This window comes from Suillus bovinus, assembly GCF_016758785.1.
Source record: "Suillus bovinus strain UH-Sbo-P2 chromosome Unknown EDB93scaffold_10, whole genome shotgun sequence".
In the NCBI taxonomy this organism is placed as follows: domain Eukaryota; kingdom Fungi; phylum Basidiomycota; class Agaricomycetes; order Boletales; family Suillaceae; genus Suillus; species Suillus bovinus.
Window position 1 is genome coordinate 515,163 of NW_024542066.1, and position 18,483 is coordinate 533,645.

The window sequence follows — 18,483 nt, forward strand, 5'->3', positions numbered from 1 at the left end:
CCAAATGCTCGTCAAGAATGAAAAAAAAAAGAAATGTGGAAAGAAACGGAGGATGATGGATGGGAACCAAACAATGATGGTGGTGGAGAGGTATGTATGTATAATGTACAACAGACTAGCTACAGGATTCTAAATCAGAAAAAACAGACGTGGAAAATTCCTCCTGTTCATACAACGGAAGATACACCCCCAGATGGATATGTGCCAACCTCGAGAGTCGTTCTGAGAGTAAGCGGATCTCATCTGCGAGAGGCTCCATGCCCGATGATAATGGAGAAGGAGGGGCGAGGGATGTAAAGTTTAATGACTTGCCTAGACCCGTACTTGTGCTCACGCCAGAATGGCGCGAAGACGCAGAAGGAAAAGTGAGCGACACGACCTGATTAAACACAACATCGCGGATCCTCTTGCGCAGCAGCGTGCTCAGCGGCGAGTTGGGGCGCATGTTCGTATCGGACCAGCGCTCGGCTAGTTTGAGCATGCGTTCGTCTGGTGCGGAAGCGAGGACCCTCGATTGGGGTTGAGAATCCGACCCTGGTTCTGATGCTGATTCTGGGTTTCGTGTCTGTGGTGAACCCGACAAAGGTGTGGAAGACGAACGAGCCTCTTTCGCTCGCATAGCAATCTGCAAGACAATATCCTCTCTGATCTTTGCCCATCTCTCACCATCACCATCTCCTTTCACTTGCGCAAAACAATGTCCAAGATGCCCCGAAGAGATGTCTCGGATTTCCTTTTTAAGCGAAGCGAGTTGGACATCTGTCACAACCACCCTGGAGCTGGGATCGCCGCAAGCATTGGAGTCAGGATCGCTAAATGCCAACTGCCGGAACAAAAGAAGGAACATGTACATAGCAGTAGCGTCTGCCGCTTCGCCAGATAACACCAAGAGACGCGCGCCGTCCAAATACGTGGTTTCGGGGTATAAAGGGAGATACGGTATGCTCGATTTCGACACGCGTTCGCGTTGGAGGGAGTGGGAATGCGGAACGGGCGTGGGGGATGGGCCACAAGGGGGCTCAAAAACGAGGTCCGTGAGCGCTCTGAGCACGCTTAGGTATATTTGTTGCGTTTGTGGGAGTTGGCGATAATTTAGAGTTATGGTGTTGGAAGGGTGGGACGGATGGGGAAGTAAGAGTGAGATTGGGTGGGACGAGGACATGAGGTGGTGGTATGCCGTTCGTATCCATTTCCGGGTGAGGTCGAGTGAGGCACCTGCCCCCTTTCGGCCTTTGAACGCCTTGAGCTCGTATTGACCCGCGGTTTCTATGAGGAATGGGCGGAGGGTTTGTAATTGGTGGTTCGCAATATCCTAAAGCAGAAAGCCTTCAGGACAGGGAAGAAAAATGATTGGGAGAGACTTGCCAGTTTCATGAGTTCCAATATATCGAGGCACATGCGAACGGCCTTGACCGCGTCCGCCTTACTGCCACCGCAGCCTGGGGCGCAAGCTTTGGCTGCATCTACCATAGCGTCGACGAGACGATCGCGCATGGGAGCACAATGGCTTTTGAGAGTCTGGCCAATGACGATGAAGAGTCCTGATGGATCGAAAAGTTGGTGGTGAAGCTCTTGCTGAATAAGCTCCGGATCAAAGAGGGATCTGAGATGGGCGGCCTGAGCTGCGTGTTGCTCGATTTGCGTCTGGAGAGTTGCAGGATTGGCGTAGGTGCCGCATATGCTTGTAAGGGGTTGTATAACAAAGAGTAAGACTTCGAGAAATTCTGTGAGGAGGTGACGAATGCGGGAGGGCATGCGGAGTGTGAGTGCTCGGAGAGGGGAGCAGTAGGTGAGGCTGGGTACTTGAGGTATGGGGCCTTGGGCGCAAACGCAGAGGAGGTCGTGGGGTTTCCATTGAAGATCAAAGGAAACGCAGGTGCAGCCTGTCTGGAGTTCTTGTGCGATAGCGGACCAATATTTGTCAGATAGATCACGTTTACGTCGACCAGATGTTGGACGAAACTGGAGACCAGCGTCAAAGAGAAGATCGTGTCCTATTGGACATATATATTAGATATATGATAAGTTGAATTGATAATAAAAACTGACGAAGTTGGGGATTACGGAGGATAGAGTCGAGATCAAGTTCTTTGAGTGTCTGTCTATTGATGAGGGGGTGCATTGCGGGGATATGAGGTGACGATAGGTCGACTGGAGGGTGTACAGGCAGAGGAGAACAATCGATAGCAGTACAATGAGGGTCTAGATGATTAGGGCGTGATTCCGTTTTTCTGAAGGAAGTTCGCCAGGGAGTAAGAGGTGATGAAGGAGTCTTAATAGCTGAACGCCTATGAGATTTAAAAGATTGTAGATTGTGGGTATCGACTCTTGGGCGCTTGTTAGCTCTCGTCTCTGTTGGAATGGGAGAATTCGGTTCTGATGGCCATACAGCACGTGCGGCTTGGTCTGTCGATATTGAAGGTGGTGGTTGACGAGGAGCATAAGTTGGGTCTAGTATCATGATACTGGAAGGATTAGTATCGTCTTTTGAACTCGATTTTGAATCTGATATCTGTTCATCCTCGTTGTCGTTCTTGAGTTTTCGTTTTCTACAATTGAGTTGATGACCGGCGAAATCGCTCATGCTGGTGGTTCAAGATAAAAAGGGAGTTCGAGTAAGTGAAAAATGATGGGTTTCGTTATAAAGGCAACTCAGGGCGAACACATGTAACTGCCATATGCTACTTACCTGACGTACACCGCGAAGCTTGGCCAGCTGTATACCACGCTGTCTAGTTTGAAGGGAGATCCTAGGCTACACATGTCTCTCTTAAATTATCATCAACAACTACGATATTTCCAAGTACACGCTAGCTCACTCCATGATCGAACCGGAAAAACTCGTGCTATCAACGTTGATCATTCCGCACACCACGGAAATATTTCAAGCCTCGTTCTTCACTTTGTTTCTAGCTCGGAGCGCATGGAGATTCCCCCCTTCCCCCCAACAGTCATCGTTACATATCAATTAATCTCTCCTCCTCTTCTTCCTCACTAACCTTCTTCGTCGCCTTCCTCCCGTAGAATTCTGCAATAATCTTCGGATTTATACGGTTAAGCTGTTCTTTCGGGAAAATCCGAAGCAGCGACCAAGCCAAGTCGAGCGAATCAAAGATGGTACGAGACTCGTAGGGTCCTGCATAGCCTTCAGAAATTTCACCACGCCCCTTGATAAATTCACCCACCTTGTCCAACAAATTGACGCTCAAACTTGTCCAAGAACTCCAGTGCAAGCTTATCCTCAGCCGACAGTGCCTCCTCGCCAACAACAGCCTTCATCGCAGCTGCATCGCGACCGATCGCGTATTTCGCATACTGCACCAATTCAAAAGGAACTCAGATCGTCACTTCGGCTAATATGAAGGCACCCACCAATTGGTTCGAAACGTCACCATGATCCTTCCTCGTAAGCTTCTCGCCAATCGCGCTCTTCATCAGCCGCGATAGAGATGGCAACACATTGATGGGTGGGTATATCTGTCTGTTGTGCAATTGTCGGTCTACAAAAATCTGCCCCTCCGTGATATACCCAGTCAAATCAGGAATAGGATGTGTGATGTCTAACTTATCGGATCAGCGCTTGAACATTGAAAAAAAAAAAGTCGGGATGACGTCACCATCGTTCGGCATCGTCAGAATGGGAATTTGAGTAATAGAACCATTCCGGCCTTCTACTCGTCCAGCCCGTTCGTAAATTGTCGACAAGTCTGTGTACATGTAACCGGGGTAGCCACGACGCCCAGGCACCTCTTCCCGAGCCGCAGAAACCTGCATATGAACCGCACCACGAACAGTAAGCCTATTTCCAGAAAACTCGACAGAAACGAAGAACGCACCTCACGCAAGGCATCCGCATAAGACGACATGTCAGTCAAGATGACCAACACGTGTTTCTCCAGCTGGTATGCATAGTATTCTGCCGTAGTGAGCGCAAGACGAGGCGTAATAATACGCTCGATGGTGGGGTCGTTCGCAAGATTCAGGAACAACGTCACGCGATCGAGACTACCGTTTGACTCAAAGTCTTCTTTGAAGAACCGTGCGGTTTCCATGTTGACACCCATTGCTGCGAACACGACAGAGAAATTGTCTTCGTGTCCGTCATGGACGTCTTTGGTGGGACGTTTCACTAGACCGGCTTGACGTACGATCTGTGCTGCGATCTGCGCATTTCGGTTAGCTCCCTTGAGGGTCCTTTTAATTCTCAATAGACTTCATATGCACCTCGTTGTGTGGCAAACCAGCAGCGGAGAATATAGGAATCTTTTGTCCACGAGCGATTGAATTCATCGTATCAATCGTCGAGATCCCAGTCTGGATCATTTCCTCAGGATATATGCGCGAGTAAGGATTGATTGGGTATCCTGCGCCACCATTTAACCACGAGGTGGCCGAGTCTCCACATGACCCACGCACCATTGATGTCCAAGTAATCCTCAGCAAATACTTTTGGACCCTGATCAATGGGATTTCCAGAACCATTGAAAATACGGCCAAGCATGTCCTCGGCCACAGGTAACTTCATACTGCTTCCTGTGAATTCGACATGCGTCGCTTTGACGTCCACCCCTGATGTGCCTTCAAACACCTGAACAATCGCCTTCTTTCCTTGAACTTCCAAAACCTGGCCGCCTCGCTTCGATCCATCGGGTAAAGTTAGCTGTACGATCTCATTGTATGAAGGAAACTGCGCAAAAAAAGCAAGTATGTATGTCAGCACAACCCAACCAAAGGCAATGTAAAACCAGAACAAAATCAAAACCAATATCAAAACGCCGCGCACCTTGACATTGTCAAGCACCACAAGCGGGCTGTAGGAACCTAGTCAGATCACTCATTAGCTATGGCAACTACACTTACCCGTTGATCGCAGAAACGGTGCGGTAGTCTTAAGGGCTCGTCAATAACTACTCGGCGTCTTGTAATGCTTATGCTTTTGGACGCACCAAGGTGTGGTTGGACGCGGTATTCCCGCGTCACTGCAGCTGCATTGATTGCGGCTAGCTCTCCGTCACTTATGCGAGGGTCTGCAACCATGATGCACGGGTGAGGCTTGGCGTTGGCGGGCGCAGCAGGTTGTGCTTTCGGATCCAGTGTAAGTAGCAGGCCCTACTACAAACCGACACTTTCCCACGCATGCCACATTAAGATCACCACACGCCCATACTCGTATAAAAGTACATTTCAGCTAAGTAAGGTATTCATGCGATGTGATCTACATGCGACTTGGTCCTGCGCATAGGCCATACATTGGACAACGTTTTAATCACTCGGTAATTGGGCAAGAGAGGAGCTCCGAGACGCGAGTTGCTGCCACCTTCACTTGCATGCTTTCCGAAGACCTGTGACAAAGTCAGCTATTTGAAGGACGAAAGGAGACACAATTTCAAAAACATACCATTCTGTTTCGAGAAGCAGTTCATCTACTGCTTCATCTGCCTCCCAGCCGAGGTCCCTGCTTTGTATGAACGTGTAGAGGTACTCAGCCGTACTGGTCCGGATCTAAGCCACGGTCAGTATCATCCATCCGTGATGTAAAAATATGACCTTTGGATAAGGGTGAGAAAGGAAGTCAATGATTCGCTCCGAGGATGATTTTGAAACCGAGGAAACGACCAAGAGATTTACGACGCTACATATTGCTTAGTTGCGGTGCTCTTGTATGATTGATAAACCCACATTTTCATGGACTCCTGCACTCGCTGTACATTCTTCAATCGCTGTACATTTCTCGTTGCAATGTTCAATAATTTCTCCAGTCTGCGAGCCTCGTTAGTTCAATTGGATTGACAGAGAGGAACAAAGGCGACTTTGATGGGCCGTTGCCAACGCTAGACAGGCGAGATAACACATCTGCTTCCAAAAGCATATTGAACGTTTGCAAGACAGGGACCACTACCGCGTTTGACGTCGTTCTCCCTTGTGCGCACTCAGTGAGGTCGTCACACAGCTCGGACAAACTATAGCCAGAATCGTCGGAGGACAATGGAAGGCCCTGCGCAAACGAAACCAGACTCAAAGATGCTGGACGGTGCTAGTGACGTCATCAGAAATGCGACATAAACATAAAATTGCAAAGGCGACGGACCGTGCTTCCAGTTCTAGCTCCTACACTGTGTATAAGACCTGTCAGTAGGGGTTGTCTGTACTCTTGTATGCTGAGTAGTTCTACGGCTTTAGGAAATAGCCATTCCCCAACACTCCAGCTGGTCATAGTGTCCGATGTGTCACTGTTCGGGATGAGATAGGCACGAGCAGCAAGCCGTTAGCAACTTACGTCAGAAACAGTTTCATCAGGAGTTCTGAGCCTTTGATACACCATTCCTCTTGATGAGGAACGGTTGGGAGAGGCATGCGAAACAATCGCAACAAACATTGTCCTGCGATTTGCCGTACGTTATCCAGTCTTTCGACGCCTTGACGAAGGATTCTGGCTATCACACTGTGATACCTCTGCGCAGGCAAGTAATTTGCGAAGTCAGGTATGTTTCCTGAAACGCGAAAGAGATCTTCGAAAATCGATGCTAGACCTTGAATGCACACCATCCGTACCCACGAGCCAACGTCGCCACGCTCATCCATCGTGTAATCATCCAGTCCGCTGTCAAGGGCATCAAGGACTCCATACATACTGTCTGCGATTAGATCTGAGGAAAGATGTTTCATTTACATCCGCCGAACATAAAATAAAAACACGAACACTCGGTGAGGCGAGGCAGTACATTCGTGATGATCTTGGGTAATGCTTGAAAGCAATTCCGACGTGCTTCAATGCTCGACATTCTTCCGGAGGACTGCGATCACCATTTCAATCGGTATAAAACCCTGAACTAGGGAAAAATCTTACGTTGGAATTGACGCTGTCCAACAAGCACTTGACTACCTCAGAGAAACCATGCGGATGCGCATTATAATTGAGAACCCCTAGAGTATAGCCAAGACTTTGCTGCAAGGACTGAGGGCCACGGCAAAAGTCCTTGATTAATGTGCTGAGGGGGGCATGTCAGTTAATGTTTTGAAAGATGTAGCATCAATTAATCTTATCTGTGCACATCTGGTGAGCAATCTATCAAGGAACTTGTTGTGGCCATGGCAGCAGCGGCAGCTTGTTGGACGGAAGAGCTTCTGTGTCGCAGTCCCTGGTCTATAATCCTTTTCCAATGGGGAACGGATGATTTTTCTTGAAGCTCAACCTCCTGTAGTGTCAGGCTGCTTGCAATGAGATCACACGCCGCCGCAAGTACTAGGCCGTTTCGTGGTGACATTACGGCATCTTGGGGAACAATCGCAATGAAGGCAAATATCTGATGGACTATTAACAAGAGAGACGCGGTGAGGACTTCATCTGCACCTTTTGTCGATTGCTTAGATTTTCTTCACTCCCCCGGGCTCGGTACGCTTCAGAGATACCTGTCAATGCTACAAGTGCTCCATGTACATCAGATACATCAACGGAGTGTAAAAATCTCGCCTAATGCACAATGAGGGATATCTTTCGATGAATAGTCGGTCTCCTCACCATTTTCGAGGCACACTCTAGCCCTAGTGTTTTCAAGTCGAGCTCGCATATCCGGCGCAAGGCCTGAGCGCCCAACTCCCTCATCGCAACATCCCAGTGACGCAAAGTGATCGAAATGGTGTGATCGATCAGATATGATCTGTACTCCAGGTGCCTAGTAACGTTCATTGAATTGTCGGTTCTTCGTTGTGAAAGGGCGACTTACTCAGCGACCTGTGGAGCAGCGACAATGAACGCGTTCCGTCGCACGCTGACTGCATAGAAGTCGGTTTTCCTAAGGACGTCGATGCCATGTGGGAACAGCGCCTGAAACACATTGCATGAACTTTCAACGTAATTGACCTGAGACAAGCACATCAAAGTGTACCATTCTGCCCACATGTTCTTGGAAGGCAGCACTAGCCGCTCTTCGAATGTGAATTTCCCTGTCGAACAACGCCACAGAAACGAGCCACTGTGCGAGTTCACGAGCATAAGGAGAGAAGGAATCCGGATCTTGTGCCCTCGCTAAAGCCCAGATCACATAGGCCGCAGCATCCCGTACATTTGATCCAATGGAATGGGCCCCCTTACGTATGTCGAAGTAGAGGGCCTAATGTGCATCATTATCACGAAAAGCGGTTAATTCATATCTGGCTTTTCTCACTTTAGAGAGCCAGCCCAAGAGGCTACCTAGTGCAGCAGTTGGAACGAGACCTCTCCGCGCCATCTCTGCGGACGCGAGAGAGGCTCCATGCCAAGTAGCTTCGGCGATGGCAGGAGTATCATAAACACTTGCACCTGCCACGGAATGGATTGAGAAAAGACCAAGAATCGTCTCTAATACTTGAGAGGAGAAATCCGACGGAAGGCGCTCTGAAAGGCGAGCAATGCCTTTGGCTGCTGACCATCGTACCACTGTGTCCTATACGTTGTGTAATCGATGTTCGCACGTGGCATACGAACAAATACCTTATCCTGCAGGCTCTTAAATAAAGACTCCAAGATTGTGTCGATTTCTTCAGGAACGTCGATATCCTCATCGTCATCATCTATGTTCCCATTGATAGTCTCGTTCTTGATATCACCATCCAGACTACGGACTGTGAAATTACAGATTAAGTCGTCAATTATATTGAGATATGAGTCGACATTACATGTTAACTTGGATCTGGATATATTTGGAGGCATCAAACGCAACGCAACGCGCGATAGCAGTTTCGTGCGATATTTTCGTACCAATGTGTTGCTAGCCAAGGTCGCACTTTGCTCTAAGGTATCTGTAATTTCCAAGAACTGCTGCGTAAAGGCTTGGAGTTGTTCAGAAGAGCCAGATTTGACCAATTCACAAAGAACTTGCAATACTCCTATAGACTACTTGAAGTGAGGCGCGTTTCGGAAAGCACCGAGTCATCTTACCAGGATGATATCCGAAGAGTGGAAGACCGTTATTGACCACTCGACAAAAGAGGAAAATTGCTGCTTGGTGTCCTTTCTTGAAGAAGTTCAAGAAATGTATGCCATCACATGCATCGAGCTCACCGTGCATAGAAGCGTGCCAAAAGGGTAGCCGCTCCTTCGCGTTCTAAACCAGCCATGTTCAGGCGGTCTTTTCCAACGAGCTCGATCGCATTCGCTGTTTCACCGGATCGAGTGGCATCATCGAATTTCTGCAAGTCGAAAGGGATCCGACAAATGAGAGATAGCCAAAGCAGCACGGTATAACGCAGTCCCCATTGACTGAGGTCTTTTACTGGCCCTGACGGTAACCGAATAAAATCCAAGGCGATCGAGAGATCGGAAACTTCATGAGGGAAGAATCTAGCTGCTTGAAATGAATATAAGGGGGATATATCAGAAAATACTACCGACTTATTGTCTTATACCCGCGGAACTTGATATAGTTATGAAGAAGATCTGCGAGGCGTTCCACACGGCCACTGGAAGACTGAGAACCTCGTGCATTAACGCATGTTATTGCATATCTTCTGAGGCATTCCGCGACGGGAGACACGAGGCTTTCAAGGTACGGGTCCAACAGATACGACTGCTCTTGGTATTCTCCAAACTTTCTCAACCACATCAAGATCAAGCTACTTCAACCCTGAATATAATGGATGACTTACAATCATGATTAATTTTTGATTGCAACCCAGTTCTACATCTTCCTCTTCGCGACTGGGCTCTACGAACAAATCGACTGCCAGCAGGGTGTTTTGAGCTGCTACAAACTCGTCATGACGCTCGAAAGCTGCGAATAATCGAGTTTCCTGTGAGTCCTCGTCCATGACCACCGTGTCATTGACAAAGTGAACAGCAGAGTCGATAGTACTAATAGCTGATCTGACGGCCAGGCTGTTTACGTCAGCGGCTTCAATGTGCGCCAAGCGCCTGTTGTAAAAGTCATGGGCACTTTTACAGTAATGCAAGAACCTGTTATATTGACTACCAACCTCTCGATCCCATCACACGAACCCTAGCCCAGGGGAGATATAACAAATATCGATGTTACCTGCTGAGGCGCCAGTAAGAACGACGAAGAGAAAGAGACAAATCCAAACTGACGAGACGGTACGTGTTACAATAGGATTTCACACGAATAGCGATGGTGTACTCATTTGTACACTAGGACATCGGGACTAAGTTGGAGAAGAAACTGGCACGTCTTATTTTCTAGTTTGTAGTATCCAAGATCTTGATCCTTAATTGTTCATCAAGCATCATGACACAAAGGAGGTCAGGAAAGCCGCGAAGAAGGCAAAAACCTTCGAGATGCAAAAGATTTTAAAGAAAATGAAAGACGCGAGGTGTGTGGTTGGTTTTGACATTTTAGCAGAGTGTTTTTCCGACAGTTTATTTCCAGGCGCAAAGGCGACGATAATGCAGTCAAAGATATCGAAGCACAGCACACGGCTCTCAAGGTGAATACATACCATGTATCTAATATGCCTCCTTATCAAATAGTCTGCCAGCAACTCGACTCCGGTCCTATCGCCGACTCAGCTCTATCAACGAAAATCAAGAAAGACAAATTCCTTTCACAGGATCCCAACCTGCAATCTGCGATGTCCAAATCATTGTCTCCCAGCGTGATCGCACCCACTGTACCTGGGTCCGCAGTAGGTGTAGTCCAAAGCAGGCTACTTAGTTCCAAGGTCCTGGCGGTTGATGTTTCTCGTATAATCGAGGGACTTCGGCGTTTACTGAACCCTGCGGAGCGGGTCTACCAATCAGAAGTCAATGACGCCGAAGCATCACTGCCTCAAAAGAAAAAACAGAAGATACAACAAAATGAGGGTTTGCCTAAGGTCCCTCTGGTGGATACATCTTCTAAAGAAAAACCAAGAGCAGATGTTGAAGATGATGGTTGGGAGTCAGGCACGGTTAGCGACGGCGATCATTCTGTCCAGGGAGATTCGGGGGTCGATGAAGGACCCGACGAGGAAGACAACTTCACCTCCGATGGTGGTGATGACCTCTCCGTCCCTCGTGAACGAGCAAATCAGGGAAATCCAAAGGCAATACAATCTACTTTCCTACCTTCCCTTTCGGTGGGTTTTATTCGCGGAGGCTCGGACACCGATTTTAGCGACAGCGAGGAGAAAGCAACTGACACTGCCAAGAAGAACAGACGTGGTCAGCGGGCACGCAGGGCGTAAGTTTACGGCTTCATTTTGGACCAATTATAACATAATTCTTCTTCAGAATATGGGAGAAGAAATTTGGAAGACATGCCAATCATGTGATCAAGCGGAATGCTTCTAACCGTCCCGATATCCCTTCCGGCAATGTGGTTGTGCGCCGAGATCAACGACAGCACAGGAATGGTAATCACGATTCCGATGGCGCGCCGTTCTCTGGTTACACGCGGAACACCCGAATACCAGACAAGAACAGATACGACGCATCCGCACACCTGATGTCAGGTAACCATAAGGAAGAGAAATCGCTTCATCCATCCTGGGAGGCCAAGAAGAAACAACAAAATGTCGCAATTGTACCCGCACAAGGCACAAGAATTGTTTTCAGTTAGTCTTAAACGTCATCTGAACACGAGAACGCGCATCATACGGATTCATCCAATATATACATAACCCAGCTCAGTGGACATTACGCATGTATCAAATAAAGCTGCTGAAGCATGACGCGACAAATGACTAGAAGCTTGGCACGTGTGTGACGAGGAGTGTCTAGAAGTATGATGCGTGCGTAAAGAAGGGCCGTAGAACTTTGTGGCATATGATCAGGAAAAAGCTGTGCAAAGCATTTTGGAGAACATTCTGGATAAGATGTGGGCAGCGACGAAATACATTGCAGTACCATAGAGGAGGGAATCACGTTCTGCAGACGTGTCTCTTCCCTCCTTGCATCCTACATTCCCTGGAGCACCACGTATCACCACACCGGGGACAATGCGGGAAGTCCCTACCTGTTTTCAAACATGTGACGCATACAGTGCGGCACGACAGCTTCGAGGCATTCTCGATAGCTTCAAGAATGGGACAGAGGGTAGAGTTATTGTCCGCAAGAGGTGATGCAGGCGGAGAGTCGTGTGAGGATAAAGTAGGTATGAGTTGTCCACCCAAGGTTGAGTTCATAGAGGATGTGCGACTTATAGATGGGCGAACAGGTGAACGAGACCGCGATCGAGAGAGATCAGGGAGTTCAAAGTTGTACTCGTTCGCCCACCCCGTGTCCAACTGCTTCCCGCGCGGCTTGGAAAGGATAGAGAAACGCGAGCGGAGCCAGAAAACCGCTGGTACGGTAGTGGTAAATGAACCATGAGCTTGGAGGTCGCCTTGAACGACCTCAGCTGGGGATGCTTCGTAGAGCTTTTGGCGAAATTGTGATGCAGTAGATGATTGGGAGGTCATCGAGATACTCCATGTCCGCTTGCGTTTATAACCAACAGACGCATATTCATGATGCTGCTACAAAGCCAGACATGTAAGAAGAATGTCAACATCGAACTTTAAGAAATACCTCAAAACTGTTTTGCGATGTATGGTGTGAGGAGTTCATTGTGAGGTTAAAAGTTTGCGTTCCCTATACAACAATCTTCCGAGGGTAGATAAATACGAGAGCAGATATTCCCAGTTATCGTCCAATGATCTCATAAGGGGGGATCGTGGAAATAAGCTTTACCGAAAAAGATAAAAGATATGATAACTTACCTGCGCCCTCCGCACGGGCTTGCGTAGCAAATGATAATGATGACAACAGGAGTGTAAAAATCGGTCGTGTGCCAGGTCGGCATAATTTGCTATTTAGCGGTAACTTCCTTGCCGAAGACGTTAATGCTTCGACTTCTTTACGGCATAGAATGGATAAAGCGAGAAACAACCGATTGCCCCAGCACACAAGCGATATCGTACCATCTGTGGTGAAGTTTGACCTGCAATCATCTCGACAGTCATTCATCTCAAAGGCTAAATCACTGTGCCACCTGTAGCTCAGTGTTTCCACGTACTTTGAGGTAAATTGGAAGCTTCAGGTGAGCGTTCTGCATCACGCTTAGGCTGCCATTATCGTCAGCCGTCAAATGCTAAGAAAATATTAGGACTATCACACGAATAACTTATCAAGTTTCAGCAGGCCACATGACGGAGAATTTGCGGTCCGGGCGGTCGTACTTTGGTACCCGCCAAAACGACACAAGGGGCTGATGAGGCGACACGAGGTTTTCTTGCGTCACAGACGAAGTTGAGCCTACTAGATGTGGTTAAGAGCGGGCGCATTTCATCAGTCTTATCCGAGTCACGTATACGCGGTATACTGACTTGTGGACAGCTGACAACCTGGTAACGAAAAGTCTGAAAGGCCTGCAATGTTATCCGGGATGAGCCTGCTATAATCCGACACGTTCCTGTTGGTGGTCAGCCAATTAAATAATTGCAGAACACATGTACAAGCCTAGAGTCACGGCGCAGCTAGTGACTGGCTACTAGTGGTCACGGTCATACGGCAAATTTGAGAACCTGATTTAATTGTGATTCAAAGTCATTACGCGATGCTCTGCTACCACGTACCCTGCTGCTTGTTGTTCTACCCCAGATTTGCCAAGCGTACGTACTAGTAGCATGGAGCATCAGATACGTTCAGCAACCGATCTGACTATCAAGGCTATGCCGGCGAGCTGAAAACCCTAGCAGACAAACAAGACAAAATAGGAATGACTTGCGTGCTTGCTGTGCTCGTTGACCAGCATAGACCATATCTGCATCCTCTTGAAAATTTACCTTCTCCATCCCGTCGAGTCAGGAAATTGTAATACTCCGACGCCTATACAATTCTGATTCGGTTCATCGGCTAAGCGATCGCTTTCTGCTTTCTTACGTCTTTGCCCATCAATAAAGATCCATGGTATGCTCTGACACATCTCATAATTGTTACACGGCCAATCTCACTTTCCGGTCATGAATTAGGGCCAAACACTCTCAGCACCAGGTAGGGAGCTTTTACGCAGCTTACGTTTTCACTCCAATTGACACTCGTGACCTATCCTTGTTTCTACAGCTACAGAAAAGAAATCAGAGACGGGAGAAGATGATCGATATCTATTTGCAGTTTCTGAGATGCAAGGGTGGAGAATTAGTGCGTCACCTTTTTTTGGCCGCGGTTTTGATCTCATGTTATGTGTCGGTATCCTTATTGCAGCTATGGAGGATGCTCATGTGACCATATTAACCCTTGAAGAGAGCACAACAGATAAAAACACATTCTTTGCTGTTTATGACGGACACGGTGGTAAACTGCTTGCTCATGCTTTTCGGAACATGGCCTCGAGCTCAGTTTAATTTTCTACAGGAAGTACCGTCGCGAAGTTTGCGGGGAAGAACGTCCACAAGCGATTAATTTCGGAAGAGGCATATCGTGAAAAGCGTTATGATGAAGCGCTTAAGAAAGCATTCCTAGGCACCGATGAAGATCTTCTCGCTGGTACGCCATATCGCCTAGCTGTCTCTGCACACCACTCATTTTAACACAGATCCCTCGCATACCCGTGATCCATCAGGCTGTACTGCTGTAGCTGCTTTGATAACAGACAATAACAAGATTTATGTGGTACAGCAGTTTTCCTATTTCATTGTCCTTTTTGCCAATGGTTGCTTGACAGGCAAATGCTGGCGATTCCCGGTCTGTTCTTAGCGTCCAAGGTAATGCTAAGCCTTTGAGTTTTGACCATAAACCATCAAGCGAGAGTACGTTTATCATTCCACTATTGGACCATTATCTTTGTTCACTAGTATTCAGCTGAACGGAAACGTATCACGGAAGCTGGCGGATACGTAGAATATGGACGTGTCAATGGTGAGTTGTCCGATCACTCACCCAGGCTGTGCTTATCATGGACTTCCTAGGGAATCTTGCGTTGTCCCGCGCTTTGGGAGATTTTGAGTTCAAGAAAAACTATGCACTCGGGCCTCAAAAACAAATTATTACGGCTGATCCTGATGTCACCGTTCACGATATCACAGATGAAGACGAGTTTCTAGTTCTGGCTTGTGACGGTAAGACAGCGAGTCCTAAGTACGATGTTGTTTTAATTTTTTGTCAGGTATCTGGGATTGTCTATCTTCACAGGCGGTCGTTGACTTTGTCCGGCTAAAAGTCTCAGAGGGTTTGGAACTCAAGGATATCGGAGAGATGATGTGCGAGCATTGCCTTGCTCCGGATACCTCGTCTGGGTCGGGTATCGGGTGCGATAACATGACTGTCCTCATCGTGGCTCTTCTTCACGGAAGGACGAAGCAAGAATGGTACGACTGGATCAAAGATCGTGTCAAGAACCGCTACGGTTACTCAACACCGGACTCTATCCCACAAATCTACTCATCAGATCGACTGACGTCATACAGAGCGCGGAGAGAGGTGCAGCAGGAGAGGGACAGACTGAGGAGGGAACGAGGCGAGGACAACTCGCCAGGCAGTTTGTTTGGCCCAAACAGTCCATTTGCTCGTGTCTTGGGAAGCACTGGTGGCATCTCTTTTCACCCGGGTTCAGGGATCCTCAGCGACACTGGTCGCCTCATGTTTGCCAGCAACGACGATGAGGAGGACAGTGGTGATGACATGGACACGTCCTTCAGCGGGCGCTCATTCTTCTCCGACACATTTGGGCTTCCCCGCGCACAGCCACCGGACGCTGGAGTTGGTTTGCGAGCACGTATGGCCCCCTTTGAGGTCGACGATGAATTTGACGATGAAGACATTGACAGGCCCTTTGGCGGGGTTGCTCGGATTGAGGAGGTTCAGGATGAGGATGATGGGGCTAGTCCATTTAATGATGTAAATGACGGTATCCCGAAATCCCCCAGTGCATCACCTAGTCCGCCAAATCCTAGACTCAATGGAGACGTCACTCCCGTCCAGCATTTCAAGGTGCCTATCCGAGGTGACGGTCCGATGAACGTTGACGGTTTAATGCCCTCCAGTGAAGACCCTTTGAAGGCATAGCTGTAAATCTCAATATGTTTTAATTTTCCTTTCACTTGTCAGCGATTGCTGCAGGTTGTGTTTTGGCCTACCTTCTGCTTCGTCTATTGCTATTTTTTTCTCGTCGTCACCTTCAAATATTGACGTTTCATGATTCCCTCGTGTAGTATCACAAGTATTATACTTCGAACTACAAGCTGTCTGTCCACTGTACTTTCCTCCAATTTTATTCAAAAGATGTTGTGCATCACCACTAGCTCGTTCTCGCATAGACAGACGACCATGTGCCCCTGCGCCGTTTTGAACGTACCGACACCTAACAGAGAACCAGCGCTTCCATCGCCAACTTTCAATACACTCTGTTTTGCCCAAATTTGACCCGGACGCCCACCGCGGTAGATGTATACGTTCCCTCCCCGATCCCTACTGCCGTTCTCAAATGCCAAAACTGCTTTTGATGAAACATGATACGTGAAGCGTGTATCCCGCTTAGAGGCGAGCACAAAGGCGAGCGCCGAGAAGGTTGTGCTGTGCGTCCAAGTGGGCAGAGAACCTACATTCGGCGCTTCATCCAGAACGAACATGGTGCCATCGATGCCATTCTTCACAACCATAGATGCTCCTGGACCCGATCCAGGGAGATCGATCGACAGAATGTTGCATGCAGAATCACCAAAGCCGGATGACCACACAGGGATAGCTCCATCCTCGCCCACCCACGTCAGGAACGCTACTCGTCCGACTGAAGAGTCGACTTCCTCATCCATCTCTCCTTGAGCAAGCGTTGGTACCCCTCGGCCCAGTCCAAGCCCACTCATATCCTCTCCACTTTGGAGTGCGGCTGTGTACTTTTCCAACGACTCTCTGATAATGTAGAGCTCCGAAGGGTCGAGGGTTTCTGGAACTTCCTCTTCTCCGCCTGGTGTACCCGCAGATGCAAATACATGCATCCATCGAGTACCTTCACGCTGTTTGTCCAGATGCAATGTGAGCAATCCAAATGAATGCTCTCCCTCGCGATCCCAAGTCCAGAAGCTGGTAGAGGTTTGAATGCCGTCCCAGAGTTGTTGGGCGGAATAGTGAGGAAGAAGAACGCCTTCGATATGTGATGTATTCTGGATGTGCACTGTCAAGGTCTTTTGGGAAAATGTTACTTTGATGCTTGAAGTCGGGGTTGTTGCAGGGAGAGGGAAGGCCACTGTCATGGAGTCGGATGTCTGTGTCCAGGAATATGGTGGAGGCCTGGGAGGAGACTCTCCGTCTAATTTTTCATCCAGACGCGGAATAGGGGCCATTTCATCTGGCGAGGGTTCGTACGAGGTTGGGGCTGGCTGACTGAGCTCACGATAGACGGAACTACCAGCCAGAAGAAAGCACTTTCGAGAGTTGTCATAAACCGTGAATATGGGTACATCCTGTCCCCGTCTCCTCCAAAGAATGTCAATGGGAGCAAGATCACCATTCTGGCTTGGAAAAGGCAACGAGAATCTCGCAGCCCAGACATCAAATTCAGACTCGTGACTTGCCATTGAGTGCGTTTGAGCAGCTTCAGCGTCTCCATAGAAGCGAGAAGACAGAAGTGCTATAGCTACATTATCGGATAACTTGGCGAGAGAGTGGATGCGGAATGGAGTCGGAGCCGAATGAGGAGTTTGCGTGTGATCAGAAAGCTCAAAGCAGCCCAGCGCGGTAGCAGCGCCTTCTGCAGGAAGCTCGAGGATGTAAAGCGCTCCTTGACCGTCGGCGACGAATGCGGTCTTTGTATCAAGAAACACTGCTGATGGATATTCGCGATGGACCTGCACAGCTGCTGGAGCACTGATTGGAGTGGGAAGTGCATAAACGATAGTAAAGGATGGTATGCGACTGTCCTACTTGTGCATGATGTGAGATTTATGGTGAAACAAAAAGATGGCGGCACAAAAGCCTACATTCGTGAGGTCGACAAGGATAACGCGATGCTCCGAGTCAATGTACAGACACCTGCCACTGTCATTTCCTATGGCCAGGTGGTTGTGTGTGATCCTGCTCTGGACCTCTTTGAAAGACAGTGGAGATCGGCCAGAATTAGCTATCTGTGTGGGTCTATATTCAAGGCCGAAGCGCGTCACATTGTCTTCTTGCGAGATTACTTCCAGTTTGTAACCCTCAAACTTTGGGTTCAGGAGGGCATGGTTTGGCGTGAAATCCGACATCATGATGATGGGCGGAATGACACAGGAGAGATATGACCTACACGGCTCCTTTCTTTTCGGGCATAAGCGAGGAGTCTAGATCACCAATTAATTGGTCTAGGCGGTCCACGTGGCGCACACTCAGATTCTAACTTAGCACATATTTCGCTCTCGAGCCTAGATCGATTGATCATTTGCCGCCGCCGCATCTGAGTAACTCTGTCTTCGATTTCTGAAAAGTATGGCTACATTCCAGGCATTCCCAAGTTCAAGATCGCCCCCTTAGGAAAGATCGATCGTAATGATAGATGATTGGTGAGTTATCCTCCAAAAAACATTCTGCGGTGGAACTCATGCATGGAGGTGACGCCTGCA

At 48.3% G+C, this 18,483-nt stretch overlaps 7 protein-coding genes across 7 annotated transcripts; 2 read left to right on the forward strand and 5 right to left on the reverse strand.

Annotated features, from left to right (window-relative positions):
- Positions 1–115: 115 nt before the first annotated feature.
- On the reverse strand, positions 116–2,461 carry EDB93DRAFT_1080177 (T-complex protein 11-domain-containing protein; the record flags this gene model as incomplete). Its single annotated transcript, XM_041445513.1, has 3 exons — positions 116–1,312; positions 1,336–1,994; positions 2,050–2,461. The coding sequence occupies 3 exons, from the start codon at positions 2,459–2,461 to the stop codon at positions 116–118; spliced, it is 2,268 nt and encodes a 755-aa protein (XP_041310704.1).
- A 269-nt stretch (positions 2,462–2,730) lies between these two features.
- Positions 2,731–5,120, reverse strand: EDB93DRAFT_1128952 (P-loop containing nucleoside triphosphate hydrolase protein). The gene is made up of 10 exons (XM_041448861.1): positions 4,947–5,120; positions 4,861–4,888; positions 4,784–4,811; positions 4,417–4,687; positions 4,225–4,364; positions 3,837–4,163; positions 3,618–3,768; positions 3,373–3,560; positions 3,186–3,315; positions 2,731–3,136 (listed from the first exon to the last, which is right to left on the reverse strand). Exons 1-10 carry the CDS (start codon positions 5,035–5,037, stop codon positions 2,958–2,960), a joined length of 1,533 nt encoding a protein of 510 aa, XP_041310705.1. The 5' UTR covers positions 5,038–5,120; the 3' UTR covers positions 2,731–2,957.
- A 199-nt stretch (positions 5,121–5,319) lies between these two features.
- EDB93DRAFT_1080068 (tubulin folding cofactor D C terminal-domain-containing protein) lies at positions 5,320–9,786 on the reverse strand (the record flags this gene model as incomplete). Its single annotated transcript, XM_041445502.1, has 18 exons — positions 5,320–5,502; positions 5,548–5,632; positions 5,680–5,760; positions 5,811–6,034; positions 6,089–6,230; positions 6,287–6,635; positions 7,079–7,304; positions 7,352–7,471; positions 7,520–7,673; positions 7,725–7,825; positions 7,887–8,111; positions 8,166–8,423; positions 8,471–8,575; positions 8,651–8,872; positions 8,918–8,993; positions 9,041–9,319; positions 9,385–9,566; positions 9,625–9,786. 18 exons carry the CDS (start codon positions 9,784–9,786, stop codon positions 5,320–5,322), a joined length of 3,174 nt encoding a protein of 1,057 aa, XP_041310706.1.
- A 41-nt stretch (positions 9,787–9,827) lies between these two features.
- EDB93DRAFT_63598 (Bud-site selection protein) lies at positions 9,828–11,634 on the forward strand. The gene is made up of 6 exons (XM_041456938.1): positions 9,828–10,069; positions 10,128–10,157; positions 10,217–10,305; positions 10,362–10,419; positions 10,471–11,153; positions 11,204–11,634. Exons 1-6 carry the CDS (start codon positions 10,004–10,006, stop codon positions 11,529–11,531), a joined length of 1,254 nt encoding a protein of 417 aa, XP_041310707.1. The 5' UTR covers positions 9,828–10,003; the 3' UTR covers positions 11,532–11,634.
- A 198-nt stretch (positions 11,635–11,832) lies between these two features.
- Positions 11,833–12,504, reverse strand: EDB93DRAFT_1222257 (uncharacterized protein; the record flags this gene model as incomplete). Its single annotated transcript, XM_041451160.1, has 1 exon — positions 11,833–12,504. The coding sequence occupies exon 1, from the start codon at positions 12,370–12,372 to the stop codon at positions 11,833–11,835; it is 540 nt and encodes a 179-aa protein (XP_041310708.1). The 5' UTR covers positions 12,373–12,504.
- Positions 12,505–13,518: 1,014 nt separating this feature from the next.
- On the forward strand, positions 13,519–16,060 carry EDB93DRAFT_62537 (PP2C-domain-containing protein). The gene is made up of 10 exons (XM_041456908.1): positions 13,519–13,861; positions 13,924–13,945; positions 14,015–14,092; positions 14,156–14,245; positions 14,306–14,437; positions 14,487–14,563; positions 14,616–14,700; positions 14,753–14,809; positions 14,860–15,009; positions 15,057–16,060. Exons 1-10 carry the CDS (start codon positions 13,859–13,861, stop codon positions 15,953–15,955), a joined length of 1,593 nt encoding a protein of 530 aa, XP_041310709.1. The 5' UTR covers positions 13,519–13,858; the 3' UTR covers positions 15,956–16,060.
- Positions 16,061–16,164: 104 nt separating this feature from the next.
- Positions 16,165–18,129, reverse strand: EDB93DRAFT_1239085 (uncharacterized protein; the record flags this gene model as incomplete). Its single annotated transcript, XM_041451590.1, has 2 exons — positions 16,165–17,805; positions 17,866–18,129. The coding sequence occupies 2 exons, from the start codon at positions 18,127–18,129 to the stop codon at positions 16,165–16,167; spliced, it is 1,905 nt and encodes a 634-aa protein (XP_041310710.1).
- Between the last annotated feature and the right edge of the window lie 354 nt (positions 18,130–18,483).

Excerpts from the sequence above, each read along its gene's own strand:
- EDB93DRAFT_1128952 (XM_041448861.1), bottom strand. The coding sequence starts at position 5,037 with ATGGTTGCAGACCCTCGCATAAGTGACGGAGAGCTAGCCGCAATCAAT. Across the intron at positions 4,164-4,224 it reads CTGGTTTGCCACACAACGAG|ATCGCAGCACAGATCGTACG; the intron begins GTGCATATGAAG and ends CGAAATGCGCAG. Across the intron at positions 3,561-3,617 it reads TCTGACGATGCCGAACGATG|ACATCACACATCCTATTCCT; the intron begins GTGACGTCATCC and ends CCGATAAGTTAG.
- EDB93DRAFT_63598 (XM_041456938.1), top strand. The coding sequence starts at position 10,004 with ATGTTACCTGCTGAGGCGCCAGTAAGAACGACGAAGAGAAAGAGACAA. Across the intron at positions 10,306-10,361 it reads AAGAAAATGAAAGACGCGAG|GCGCAAAGGCGACGATAATG; the intron begins GTGTGTGGTTGG and ends GTTTATTTCCAG. Across the intron at positions 11,154-11,203 it reads GGTCAGCGGGCACGCAGGGC|AATATGGGAGAAGAAATTTG; the intron begins GTAAGTTTACGG and ends ATTCTTCTTCAG.
- EDB93DRAFT_62537 (XM_041456908.1), top strand. Across the intron at positions 14,093-14,155 it reads GATGCAAGGGTGGAGAATTA|CTATGGAGGATGCTCATGTG; the intron begins GTGCGTCACCTT and ends TCCTTATTGCAG. Across the intron at positions 14,246-14,305 it reads TGTTTATGACGGACACGGTG|GAAGTACCGTCGCGAAGTTT; the intron begins GTAAACTGCTTG and ends AATTTTCTACAG.